Source organism: Equus caballus, chromosome 12 (genome assembly GCF_041296265.1).
Source record: "Equus caballus isolate H_3958 breed thoroughbred chromosome 12, TB-T2T, whole genome shotgun sequence".
Classification (NCBI taxonomy): domain Eukaryota; kingdom Metazoa; phylum Chordata; class Mammalia; order Perissodactyla; family Equidae; genus Equus; species Equus caballus.
The window spans coordinates 441,934-456,971 of NC_091695.1; the positions used below are offsets into that span (position 1 = coordinate 441,934).

General features: G+C 40.6%; 1 protein-coding gene across 5 annotated transcripts in view; it reads right to left on the bottom strand.

Annotated features, from left to right (window-relative positions):
• Positions 1 to 15,038, bottom strand: part of HIPK3 (homeodomain interacting protein kinase 3) — a 100,454-nt gene that overhangs the window by 22,741 nt on the left and 62,675 nt on the right. For all 5 annotated transcript variants that reach the window (XM_070229193.1, XM_023653835.2, XM_070229194.1 and 2 more), the window contains one exon: positions 3,209 to 3,332. In XM_070229193.1, coding sequence (XP_070085294.1) covers positions 3,209 to 3,332 — 124 coding nt within the window. The remainder of the gene's footprint in view (positions 1 to 3,208; positions 3,333 to 15,038) is intronic.

Consider the following 15,038-nt stretch of genomic DNA (forward strand, 5'->3'; position numbering starts at 1 on the left):
TACGAATAACGAGACTGTGAAAACCCTCTTGGAGTGCCAGCAGACTGACAGTGGGGGGTGGGAGTGGCGTCTGGGAGAGGACCGGAGACTGAGGACAGACAAGAGCAGGGCTGGGTCGGGCCCTCTCAGCTGGGCCGCTCTCCTCACACCGGCTGGAGAGTCTTATCCTGAGGTAGAGCAGAGGCATCCACTGCTAACAGCATGGCTCCTGGGTTCATGCTACCTGTGCTGGGGTTTTGGGCAAGTTATTTAACTTCCCCGCAACTTCCTCATCTGTAAAACAGAGGCACTAGCAGCATGTACCTCATACGGATGTTGTGAGCATTAAATAAGTTAACGTCCAGTGTTAATCAAAACAGTTCCTGGCACATAGAAGAACTCAGTATTAATTCGTAACATTACCACGGCCCACTGTAATGCAAAAAATAAGTTAAAATATAAAACAGCAACAACATCCCAATTGGGTGCCCAAGTGATTAGGGCAGCTGAAGTCTGGAAGAGGAACAGATGACAGAAAGGTCTACTCTGCTGGTGCCCCTTTCTCATCCTAATCAGATGATCATAGTCCAGGGAGCTGGGGAAATCTATGAAACTCAACCACATTAATAAATAGACTAAAGCAAAAAAACAAAAAAGAATACTTATGTGAATACTTTAATAGATGCAGAAAAGCATTTGAGAGTCCAAAATTAATTTAGGGTTTAAAAAAATGCTCAGAAAATTAGGTATAGAAGGGAGCTCCTTTATCTTGAAAACAGACATAAGTCAAAACCTATATAGCAAATATCATATTTGAAAATGAATATAAAGTCTAAGATTGGAAGCAAAACAATGATATGCTCACACCATCACTCCTATTTATTTGCATTCATGCATTTTGGAAAATAACTTTTACAACACTGAACTGATAACTGTGCAACTCCTGATGCTCTGTGTAATAGCTTTTTTCAATTACTATACCCCTTTGGAATTAAAGTAATATACATTCTGAAAACACTGCTAATCTGGATCGGATAACACCTGTTTCCAGTTTTTTTTAAAAAGCATCTATTAATGACTTTAGAAAAACAGTTTTGGTCAGGGCTTTGTCTTAAATTATCATTGTGACATTTGACATGTCATTTCATTTTCCTGGGCCTTGGTTTCCTCCTTTATAAAATAGGCAGGGGCACTAACTAGATAACTTATAAGGTCCTCTTCAGTACTAACATCAGTTGTCCAAGAATAGAAGTGTAAAGTCCAAATCCGCAGTACGACAGCAAATGGACGTGAAGTTGCCACTAGATGGTGTCCTGCTCCAGGGTGTCACACAGGTCACAAACCGCAGTCTACAGAGCCAAAGGTGTTCTTCTCGCATTCGACGGCAACCTCAGTACTTCAGCAGCTAAGAGGTTATGGGTTCTCCAAGGAGATCACTAACTCTTTCAAAACTAGCAATAGTCTAGCATCTGCATCAAGGTTAGTGGTTGGGGAAAAGCTGAAGGAATCCAGGATATACGGAAAATTCTACAGAAACTATCTTTTAAGCAGTACACTGAACAATGCAAATCAAAAGTACACTAAGGCATCACCTTAAATCCATTAAAATGGCTATAATCACCAAGACAAAAAATAACAAATGTTGGAGAGGATGTGGCGAAGAGGGAACCCTCATTCACTGCTGGTAGAATGCAAACTGGTGCAGCCACTGTGGTAAACAGTATGGAGATTCCTCAAAAAATTAAAAATAGAAATACCATACAACCCAGCTATCCCACTACTGGTATCTATCCAAAGAACTTGAAATCAACAATTCAAAGAGACTAATGCACCCCTATGTTCATTGCAGCATTATTCACAACAGCCAAGATGTGGAAGCAACCTAAGTGCCCATCCACTGATGACTGGACAAAGAAGATGTGGTATATATATACAATGGAGTACTACTCAGCCAGAAAAAAGACAAAATCGTCCCATTCACAACATGGATGGATGTTTAGCGAAATAAGCCAGACAGAGAAAGACAAATATCATATGATTTCACTCATATGTAGAAGATAAACACATGGAAAAAGAGAAAAGTTCAGTGGTTACCAGGGGGAAGGAGGTTGGGAGGTGGAAAAGGGGGTGAATGGGAGCACTTATATGGTAACAGACAGACAATAACGTGCAAGTGAATTTTCACAATGTTGTAAACTATTATGACCTCAATTAAAAAAAAAAAAAAGAGGTATGCTGAACATGGAGGGGAAGGTAGAGGACACAGGACTAGTCTGAGAGAGAAGCCTTATGGTAGAAAGTCAATGGAAGAAGATAAGAGATTAAAGTTAATGATGACATCTAATGTTACCTAAATGTTCTATTTTTTCATGCTTAAAAGCTAAATGTCATTTAAATGAATATTATATTTATCCACTATAAGCCAATTATAGAAAGACAAAATGAAGGTAACCATTTTGTTAATTTTGACTAACATTTTCCACTAAAATAGCTGAATATGTATGTATCTCTCTAATAAAGGAGATGCTATGAAACTCTTCCAAATAATAGTAAATAAGATAACAATTACTCCAAAAAAGAATCTTGGTATTAAAAACCAAGAAAATAGCAAACCACATTGTCTAATATCTTAGAGAGGTTAATAAACGTACCTGAAAACTATCATGAAAAGTGTTTAATGAAGTGATTTGCTAGATTCTACTGCGAATCATCTAGATAATGTTAAACTAGACTTTAGCACCATTCAAAAACAGCTAAAAATACTAAAGAGGGTTCAGGTGGCTGAGGTACTTAAGACCAACAATGGTTGCTGGTCTAAGACCAGGAGTTACGATGCCTTTAGCCCTTGGAGAGGCTGACATTTCACCCATCGTCACAGTCTGCCACCTGAGTGGAGCGCTATTATTCAAATGACACAGTCCAGCCCTTTATATGGCTATACTATAAAAATGATAAAAGAAATTCTCTTAGGAGTTTCACAAAACTGGTTTTGGGGCCTGTGGATTGTAATTTTGTTTATGAAACTTACCTCAGTTGTTATAAAAGTTTTTAAAAACCAAATACAGTTCTGAGATCTTGAATTTAAATTCCCTAAGATCCCAGGTTTTGCCATTTTATTTTTAAAAGATTTTCACATGCATTTGTATACCTGGGGGAATGCATTCCTACAAATCCACTATTTTTCTTTACATTCAACTGGTTCTACTAGATTATCGCAAAGTTCTGTTACCTGGTCATACTCCAGGGCTCCTGGGTAGAGCGGCCATCCCAGGAATAATTCTGCAATCACGCATCCCAGTGACCACATGTCTATGGCTTCACAAAATGGCAATCCCAATATGATCTCTGGCGCTCTGAAATGTAACAACAAAAAAAAACAAAACAGAGTGGTTTTCATCTGACATTCTGAGAAAAGTTAGTAAAATGACAAAGAAATCACCTTCTATTTATAGTAACTCTTCACTGTCAGAGCTCTTTTAAACCAAGCCATACCCTGAATTAATCTTTAAAAAGTGCTATGAGTACAACATCGCTATGATAAAATCTCTATACTTAATCCTTATGGAGTCTTATTAACATACATTAAAAAAAGGAGAAACTGTAGATCTTGTTTTTGGGACTATAGATTAGAAATAGCACACTAAAAAGAGAACTGGCAAACTGCTGAATACATGCACCATGACATCAAGAGACCGAAAGCAGACACCGAGAGAGAGGCCAAGACAAAACCAAACCCCCGAAGGCTAAAGCAGATCCAGACCCAGATATTCCTCCAGAACACAATAAATATTCACATAATTAGACCCAGCTCAGTGTACTCTGCTTGAAAACACAGAAAAGTAGGGGATACATCAAAATAATTAAAAAGCATTTTAGCACTTCAAGAGCTTTGATAATTTGGAAAATGTATTCCATGAAAGAAGACATTCCCAGATAAATTATGTTGCTGCTTAACATGACTTTTTCCTGAGAAGATTAACCTTCTCAGAGATAGTTCACATATGGCTATGTAATTCCAAAGTAAGTCACACACAGTGATCCTAAACAGTCCCAAATTTACAGAGAAGTTGTAAGAACAGTACAATGAATTTTTTTTTCCTGAACCATTTGAGAGTAATTTGCCAATTAACCGCGTACTTTGTATTTCCTACAAACAAGAATATTCTCCTACATAACACAATACAATCATCAAAATCAGGAAATGAACACTAATACACCTCCACCCTCGAAGCCTTAGGCTCCAAGTCAGGACAATTATACCAGAAACGTCCTTTCCAGCAAAAGGATCCAGTTTAGAATCGCGCACTGCATTTAGTTGTCATATCCCTTTCAGTCTTTTTCAAAAAGGAATAGTTGCTCGAGTCTTTCTTGATTTCCATGACCTTGGCATAAGATACTCCGGGCCCGTTACTTGTAGAATGGCCCCCACTGTGGGTTTGTCTGATGTTTCCTCATTAGATCTGGGTTATAAACCTTTGGGAGGAATACTACAGGGATGTTTTTCTCATTGTGTGCTACCAGGTGGCATACAATTCCGATTTGTTCCAGTGCTGGTCGTGTTCACTGTGGTTACTTGATTAGCATGGTGTCTGCTAGATATCGTCAGTAGCAGCTCCTCCCTTCTCTGTGTGGTTTCAATTTGAGACTATATCCTCATCAAACTTTCAATTTATTCATTTATTTACCTATGTGAGTACAGATTAATGGATTCTTATTTTTTTGTTGTTTTTAAAGATTTTATTTTTTCCCTTTTTCTCCCCAAAGCCCCCCGGTACATAGTTGTGTATTCTTCGTTGTGGGTCCTTCTAGTTGTGGCATGTGGGACGCTGCCTCAGCGTGGTCCGATGAGCAGTGCCATGTCCGCGCCCAGGATTCGAACCAACGAAACACTGGGCCGCCTGCAGCAGAGCGCGTGAACTCAACCACTCGGCCACGGGGCCAGCCCCAATGGATTCTTATTTTTATTCAATGGTTTATAACCCATTATTATTGTTATATATTTTGATACTCTAATCTTCCCAGACTTGACCAGCTGAACCCCCTCAATGAGCTATGGGTCCTAATTACTATTGGGATGGCACTGTTGCCAGGCTCTCTCAACATACATTTCATAAACAGTTACACAATACAAGCTTTCTGCTAGTTTCTTCAACTGAGACTGCTGACTGTCATTATCTCCTAAGGCAGTGGTTCTCAATCTTGGCTGCACATTACAATCACTTGGTCCTGGCCACACCTTATACCTGTCAACGAAAATAATCCATAACCAATCTATAAATGAAAATTTGGGTGAGTTTATTCTGAGCCAAAATGTGAGGACCATGGCCCGGGGCCTTCCTTCCTCAAGGAAGGAAGGGCACCAAAGAAGTGGGTGTACAGAGTGGTTATATACCCTCAAAGAGGATGTTTCACATGTGATTGAAATGTCCCTTTTACAATAGTCACAAGACAGCGACTGATGGACACAGCAGGTAGTAGGTCTGCTGTCTCAGTGGACACAGCACAGCAGGGTGGCAGGTCTGTTGTCTCAAGCTGGGTGGTCACAGGTGAGCACAACAATCAGTTGCTAACCTGGGGAAAGATGCTTATCCTTAAAGAAATGCCAATGGCGGGGTAAGCTGCACCTTTATCTTATGGGCATTTGTTCTTGTCTTTGGGACATAGCAAATGCTTAAGCAGATATACAATGCATGTTTGATGGCCATGTCAGGCCCTTTTGGAAAAAACAAAGTCAGGCCGAATTAGATTTACATCAAATGGCTTCCCATATACTCCAATATATCCTATTGCTTGCCATTTCTACTTGTCATACCAATTAAATCAGAAACTCTGGGGATGAAACTTAGGCATCAGTACGTTTTAAAGCTCCCAGGATGATTCCAATACATGGCCAAAGCTGAGAACCAAAGCCCCAGCCTCGAGTAGTGGGACCAAGCGGCAGACTAGCCATCTCCTCCCTACAGATCTTCTCATCAGATTAGCTCAAGGGGGAAGAAACAAGCTGTCTTCTACCATAGATCTGGGATCTGTCCAGTGACTCTTCTCCTCCTGGACATGTCTGCTATAATTAATACATGAGATTCAACAGGACTCAATCAACACACAAGCATTTGTTAAAAACAAGTAAGAGCCATGGGGAAATGCTATGTGACATAAAAGATTTTCAAAACATAGTAATAAAAGACTTTCATTCTTTTGAAAAAATACTTAATAAGCGTTTGTATAGAAGTATACACATGAATTATATTCAGATATAATCAAACACTGAATTGTGTTGTAGAAAAAGGAAAAAGTTACACTAACTTATTGTGGGGGCTTGGAATTGGCCACCCCAAGATATGTCTCTTTGGCATGAAGATTGTTTGGGGCTGGTTACTTTTAATAAACTGCCGACAGGAAAGCAACTCTGAAAAGTAGAGTTTACTTACCCTTTGTTAAGAAACATTTACATTGTAAGGAAATCACCATCTGTAAAGGTGTCTCCCTCTCTGTATCAGGAAGAAGGGGGGATGACCTTATCTCTAGAAACTCTTAATCAATGCCAAAGGCAAGGACTTAAATCTGCATATTGTTTACTGTACTTGTGTGGTAATCTCCCATGATCTCTCCCCCTCCACCCCCAACATCTTCCTTTGTCTTTAGCTGAAGATGATATTTAAGGGGGGGGCTTCAGCCATTTTGGCGAGTTGCTCAGCTTGCCTGGGCCTCTCCCATGTATACGTGCTATAAAGCTTTGTTTAATTTTCCCCTGTTATTCTGTCTCATGTGAATTTAATTCGTTCTCCGGCCAGAAGAACCCACAGTGGGTAGAGGAAATGTCTTCATCCCCTACATTATCAAGCTTATGTACTCACAATATCATACAAAAGACAGAGGCAGATCTTAGCGTTTTTTTCCTCACTATTGTAAATGCAGAACCTAGCAGAGAACATGCACTCAGTAAACATCTCTCAGATAACTCATTCCAACACAGGTTGGTTGGGTCACGCAAAGGAGAATATCAGAGTGAAAGGTGGGTTTGACCTAGGCCTTGAAGACCAGAAGTCTAGGCAGAAAGAAAGAGAAATGGGCACAAGAGTTGTAAAGGTATTTATTAACCTTTACTAAAAAGATACAAAGCAAAGGGGCAGTCACAGTTTCAACAGTGTGGTGTACGCAGGGACTCACCTGGGCACCTGATGGTGCACTGACACGAACCTACAGAATCATTAACACAGAGCTGCAGCTGTGTAAGAGCTTTAAGGTTATTTTGAAACATTTAATATAAAAAATTCATGGGATTTGAAATTGGCTGCTGTAGAAAACTTCAACATCAATCTGGCAATGAAAGAAAAGTAACAGAATGATAGTGCCTAGGATACACAATTTAAAGAGACTGATATTACTTGAAATCTGGTTAACAATAAGAAAAGAGTTTCTGTCAATTGGACAAAGAGCGATGAATTCTTTCTGTCATTTGCTACTATTTAATGAATGAGCCAAACATAAAATCTAAGAAACAAAAGTTATATTCATGCAAGCAAACTAAAATTTCTCATTTTAAAATATGAAAAGATTTTAACTGCAAGTTTTATACAAATTCATTATGTATTATTGCATCAGTTCAGATCCTCTACGAAGCAGATTAGATGTGCAAGGAATTTCTTGGGGGGAAACACCTGTGACGGGTACAGGGCGAGGAAGCAGGACTAAGTGAAGAGAGCCCTCAGACCGTGAGCGGTTCTGGCATCAGTGAAAGAAGAGGCAAAGGAACAAGCAAGCAGAAAGAACCTCTGACTGCAGTGCTGTTTTGAGAAAGTCCTGCCTGGGCCACATGACCTGCCAGACGAGTTTCCCACCAGGCAAGAACAGCCCAGCAGACGCGTGGCCTCTGCCTGAGCACTGACACACACCTGAAGGTGCAACAGCTGAACGCGCTCAGTCAACCACGCTCCCTGCAGGAGGTGCTCCTGAAGGGGAATCAGAGCCCACAATTCCTTGGCTGCCACAACTATCTTTCCAAAAGCTTCTGTACTTTATCTTATTTTATAATACACATATATGATAAAGGAAATGCAATAAATGTCTTTACCAAGTCCCATTCAAACGTGCCCAAATTCTCTCCAGTTTAACCTAGTACGCCATAAAATATTTTCATTTCCTATGTGTCTCATCACTTTGAAAGCTTGGGAAGAAATACCTTAAGGCCTTTACAATCTAGATGAAACTGTCAGAGGAGGCAGAGTTCTACCAGCCAGTCTTACGATACAATAAACTTTAAAAATTAAATTATTCAGGGGCTGGCCTGGTGGCACAGCGGTTAAGTTCGCACGTTCCACTTCGGCGGCCCGGGGTTCACCAGTTCAGATCCCGGGTGCAGACATGGCACTGCTTGGAAAGCCATGCTGTGGTGGGCATCCCACATATAAAGTAGAGGAAGATGGGCATGGATGTTAGCTCAGGGCCAGTCTTCCTCAGCAAAAAGAGGAGGACTAGCGGCAGATGTTAGCTCAGAGCTAATCTTCCTCAGAAAAAAATTAAATTACGCATGAAAGAATAATATATCTATCTGTCGGTAAAGAATAAAGCTTAGTTTTCTGGTTATACCTTAACTGACTCTGAAATTCTTCTTCTGGGCTAAACATACTTTTGTATAAAAATGATCATAGCAAGGACTCTAACTTGTGGACCGCTCTTAAATCTTCTGTTCTACTCCTAAAGGAAATTCTCCCACTTCTTTTTCACCACTTTAACTCTTTTCTGAGCTCCTACAGTGTGGCAGAATAGAGCACAGAAGAGGCACCAATTGTACTTTCGTAGAACAGGCACAGCTCACACGGAATGTCTGCTGAATGGAGGAGACAACCACCCCTGCTGTGTGCCCGCTATAAACATTAACTTGCAATCAGAAGGCAAGTGTCAAACCCACAAACTTGAAAATTTAGGTCATGTGGTAACAAAGGCTGTCTACCTAAAATGCCATATTTTTCTTTTTTCTTTTTGCCATGTGCTTTTAATTAAATTTACCAATATTCATTAAGACCAAATCCTTTCTACTTCTCTAAAACCTTGAAACACTGACATAAAATATAGGGTAAAGTGGGAAAGCTGGAAAAAAAATTTTTAAGTGGGAAAACGGAACTCTGGATGGTTTGTGGGACTTTTGCTAGGGTACTAGAAGAGAATGTTGGCAGTAGATGCTGCAAATAAGAACACAGTGAAACACTACCACCCAGAAAAGAAGTTGACTATGAATGGAACATTTTATTTGCTTCATTTCATTGTTTTTTACAGTCATGTGCTGCATAACAACATTCTGATCAACAACAGACCACATACACAACAGTGGTCCCATAAGCTTAGCACCCAATAGCCAAGGTGTGCAGCAGGCTGGGCCATCTAGGTTTGTGTGAGCACGCTCCCTGATGTGCAACACAACCATCAAATTGCCGAATGACGCAGTTCTCAGAACATAACCCCGTTCTTTTTTTTTTTTTTTTAGAGAGATTTTATTTATTTATTTATATTTTTCCTTTTTCTCCCCAAAGCCCGTCCCATAGTTATACATTATTAGTTGTGAGTCCTTCTAGTTGTGGCATGTGGGATGCCACCTGAGCATGGCCTGATGAGCGGTGCCATGTCCACGCCCAGGATCTGAACCCGCGAGACCCTGGGCCACTGAAGTGGAGTGCAAGAACTTAACCACTTGGCCATGGGGCCGGCCCCATGTAACCCTGTTAAGTGATGGATGGCTGTACTTTTTTAAGTTGAAAATTCAATTACTGGCAGAAGAATTCAATTAACAGCCCTGTTAGGAAAAAGGGTGTCCTAGTTCAGGAGCTCACGATATCTAGTTCTAGTCACAATTATATTCTTATAGAGGCAGATGCTTTGGGGGATCACTACAAACGCCGTTAAACTATGAACACGTGATAATTTATGGCCATGAAGAAAATGCTGATCATAATATGGTTCCTAACTTAAAAAACTAACAGTTAAGCCAACGTGAACATCTAAGCTGCCCAACAGTTCATCTCCCGTTCGAGTTACTAAGCTAAGATAATGCTGATATATTTCAGCTTCTTGTGAGTCTGGCGACAAAACCACCCAGGTCTGGTCAAGTTGAGGACTCTGATCAAATAACTTCTGAAATGACAAAGCTAAGGGCCAGAAGCTGAAGATTCTGTGGGGTAATGTCACTCAGCAAGACTGAGCGGCACAGCCATCCAGGCTTCTAAGTGATGATACTCCTACCCAAGTGTACATCTACATGCTTTTCTTTTTTTTTGAGGAGGATTAGCCCTGAGCTAACATCCACCACTAATCCTCCTCTTTTTGCTGAGGAAGACTGGCCCTGAGCTAACATCCATGCCCATTTCCCTCTACTTTATATGTGGGACACCTGCCACAGCATGGCTTGATGAGCGGTGCCTAGGTCTGCACCTGGGATCCAAACCAGTGAACCCCGGGCTGTCAAAGCAGAACATGCAAACTTAACCGCTGCGCCACCAAGCTGGTCTCTCTACTTTTGACAGTAAGAAGATACCAGAGAAAGGCAGCACAGACTTGGAAAAGGCAATATAAGTGGTAAACTCAATAAAGATAAACAGACTAAAATCAGAACAGTCTTCTCCGAGGCAGAGAAAGATGTAGAAAGTTTTAAGTTTTATTAAAGTATAGTTTTATTAAGTTTTATTAACTTAATAGTTTTATTAAGATATAATTCATATACCATACAATTCACCCATTTAAATGGTACAATTCAATGGTTTTAGTATATCATGGAATTGTGCAACCACCATCACAACCAATCTAAAAGAAAATAAGAACCTTTTGCCCATATACTGGTGATGCAATATAAAGGAGCATGGATCACGGATGCAATTCCCTTTGGATAAATTTTCTAGGAACTTTATGCTGTACTGGTACTAAAAAATTGGGAAATCTACAGAAAAGCTCTGGGAAGACAAATCTTGGAGGACTCTGGTAAGGAGGCACTGACAGCAAATAATGAAAATCATCTAAATAGAGCTAGATTTTAAACACTCAAGAGTAGACACCTAGCTTTCCCTCTAATTGCAGGTAACTTTCCTGAGCCTTAGTATTTTCATTTTTAAAATGGAGTTTTACTGACCTTACATACTTGGAAGATTATCTAAAGGACTAAGTAAAACAATGTGCATAAAATGTACAACAGCACATACATCCCCCCGATTTATTCAAATCCTACCATCCTAATTCACACCTCCTCTCTTCTCAAACCACCTCCTCCTCCCCCATTCTCATTCCCAACTGTTGTCCCTGCATCCTACATTACTGAAAAAAAGAGAGATAATTCAAAAGAAACTTCCACATTCTCACCACCCATCCAAGGGCCCACTTGCATGTGTCAGCGCGTCTATCCAAGGCACCCATGCTCACTTACTGAAGTACAGGGCATCACTCCACCAATTTCCCACTCTGTCATCACCAGTCTCAATGTACGTGTGTGTCTCTCTCTCTAGGACCATCCCACATCTCCCATCTTGGAAAAAAAGAAAACGAAAAAACTCTTGTTTATACACTTTCCTTCAGCCATCTCTCCTTTCTCTGTTCCCCTGGACACCAGTCCTCCTCGGAAGCATTGTTAAGAAAAGCTGCCTGCAAATCTAGCCATGTCTTAAGCTCACTCTAATCAGACTTTCGTTAGCCCATCATTCCACCAAAACAGCCTGTCAAGGTCACCATCAGCCACTGCCTTGAGACATCCTCACTTACCTGACTCGCAGCATTTGACAAGCCGGTTACACACTCCTGCTTTAAACGCTGTCTGCATTGGACCTCTAGGACGCCACTCTTTGTTCTCCACTTTACCTCCCTAGCACTCCCTTCCCAGATTCCTTTCTAGTTCCATCTCACTTCCACAAGCTCTCCATTCCGGAGTGCCCCTAGGCTCAGTCCTTGGATATCTATCTTCTCCAGCAACATACATTCCCTTCGGTAGTCTCCTCCACTCAGTTGTGAATACCACCTCTATTCTTAAGACTCCCAAATGCGTATCTCCAACCCAGACCTCTCTAATTAACTCCAGACCTACATATCCAACTGTCTGCTCAACAGCTCTTCTTGAGTGTCCCTAGATATCTCAAGCTGAATGTCTTCAGAAAGAACTCCCAAGTCCCCCACCCCGCTCCTCCCTCACCTTTCCTCACCGCAGGAGATGACAACTCTATCCTTCTGGTTTCTCAGACCCATAATCCGGGAGAATCAAATCTGACTCTTCTCTTTCTCTCACTGCCCACATCTTTCAGCAAATCCCACTGACTCTATCTTCAGAATAGATCCAGAATGTGACCATGTGCTCCACGTTTACCGCTATCACACTGATCTAAGCCGCCATCACCTCTCATCTGGATGATTTCAAGAGCTTCCTAACTCTTCCTCTCGCTTCTGCCTCTGTCCTCTGTCGTCTGCTCTCAACCAGGCAGCCAGAGGGATCCAGGTAATTCACAAGTCAGACCAGCCAGTCTTCTCTTCAAAGTCTCCGTAACAGCTTCCCATCTCAGATACCATCAAATTCCTTACAAGGGCCAACAAGGTCACACACGATTCAGCCCTTTCCTACATCTAATCTTTCCTACCATTATCCCACTTTCTTGCTCTGATCCACCCACACTGGTCTCCTTCCTCTTTCTAACCACAGTTCCTGCCTCAAAACCTTTGTACTAATCTAGGAGAAGAAAGTCCCAGGCAGAGGAAACAGCTGAACTCTTACTTTGCATTTCTGCTCAAAGAACATCACATTAGAAAGGCCTCCCCTGGCCCCCCCCCCAACACCTACATGTAACCCCCCCTCCTTCAGCCTGCTTTACTGTTCTCTACAGCACTTGTCACCAAGTGATGCACGTTTGCTTATTATCCGTTTTCCCCTCCTGCACTAGAATATAAATTCCATGAAGGCGGGAACTTTAACACTTCAAGGCTATATTCCCCGCACTGAGAACACTGCCTGGCCACATTCATTCATTGGGGAATGCTAAGAATACCTTTGTTAAACCAAATACACGAGCCAAACAGGTATCAAACCAAGAGACTTTTTACATGTTAGCCACTTTGCATTTGGGACAACTGAAATGTTCTGACTACGTAATAAAAACAAATACCATTTACTGAGCTTTAACAATGGACCAGGCATCACAGAAATAACTTTTAATGCATTATCTCATTTAAAGAAAATGTTCTAAAAACAGATTTCTGCATTGTTCTTCTGCTCCAAGAACGAAAATGCTGGTAAACAAAATGTTCCACGTAGAACAGAAGAATCCCTCAGTCGAGTACAGCCAGCCCACAGAATCATGAGAAATAATCTATCATTGTTTCTGAAGCAACTCAGTTTTGGAGTTGTCACACAGCAACAGATACCTGATGCACTGCCCAAGGCTCCCCGAAAAGCAATGCCACTGAGACTCCGACAGCTTTTCTCTAGACCACCTCATCAGAAAGCACAAAATCTTGTGACCGAAACACAGATAGCCAAACCAAGAGAAAACCTAGAAACTGACACTAAAGTCATTTTTAGCAACTCAATTAAAGTTATCCTCTAGTTTTATTTTCCACAGAATAGGAAAATCCTAACTGATCTAAGTTTTCTAATAGTTCCATAACATGAAAAAATGTCTGTTATGCGCCTTTTTAATTTACTGGTCTTTGGCTTTCTAGGATAATTATAAGAAAAAAAATATTCTTCTTTCATTTTTTAAACCAAATTTTCACTCTGTATAAATCTTTTAAAAAACACATAATAACAGCAGTAATATCAGGTAGTTATAACCCTATGAACCAGGCAAGCTCTAAGCACTTTAGAAATATTAACCTACTTGATATTCATACCAGTCCTTTTAGTAGATTAAGAAATAGACACAAGGATAAGTACCTAGCCGAAGCGTCACACAGCTAGAACGCGGTATAGCTGGGATTCAAAGCCAGGTTTTATGGCTTCAGAATCGATACCTTTTTTTTTTTTTGAGGAAGATTAGCCCTGAGCTAACATCTGATGCCAATCCTCCTCTCTTTGCTGAGGAAGGCTGGCCCTGAGCTAATATCCCTGCCCATCTTCCTCTATTTTATATGTGGGACGCCTATCACAGCATGGCTTGACAAGCGGTGCCATGTCCGCACCCAGGATCCAAATGAGCAAACCCCAGGCCGCCGAGAAGCAGAACGTGCGCACTTAATCACTGCGCCACCAGGCTGGCCCCGGATACTTTTTAAGTACTACACCTTAAAATAAATGATCCCTAGAATTATGAAAACTATCAAGACTTTTCTCTTACTGGAAGTTCTCCCACTCAGATACTATACTTATCATTAACATGTTCTTCTTTTCTCTCTAAACACATCACCTTTGATTTTAAGACTAACCAGGAAATGTGAAATATAAATATACTTACATTAAAACTGTACTCGACATTTTACTAAGCCCTTTTCCTGATCTTTAAGTATTTACTCATCTTAACTATAAATAATCTTTCACATGAAATACACAGACTTCTGCTAGATACCTCTTAGCTAAAATAAGGCTCTTATTTTGGCAGATACTGGGTTCCTAAAAAAGACTATCACATCCTTCACAGAGGCAATTAGGAAATGAGCTCAACAGTGGACGTGACCATCTCCTAGCCAGTAGGTGTCATTCTCCATAAACACCAATTCAACATCATGCACTCAATAAATTCTTACAAGTCAAAACCCTATACTTAACAAAGACAGCAAAGACCTAAAGTGGTTATAAAATGCAGGCACTGACAAACATGTGTTTGCACAAGCACGGCAAATCTAGCAAAGGAAACACACCCAAGTTTTATCAGCAATTATGTCTGAGAAATCAACCCGGCCAGGAAGAAGGAAAAGTATACATTTCCACAATACTTAATTGTTTCTAAAAGAAGCATCTCATACTATATAACAAAAGACTAACATTAAATATTGTTAGCCACCTAGATTTTATAGGAATTTCAAGTTTTCTTCTAATATTATCATCATCAAATTAGACTACACAATCAGTGTTAAGTGAATGTATTTTATTTCCGTTTATCATAAGG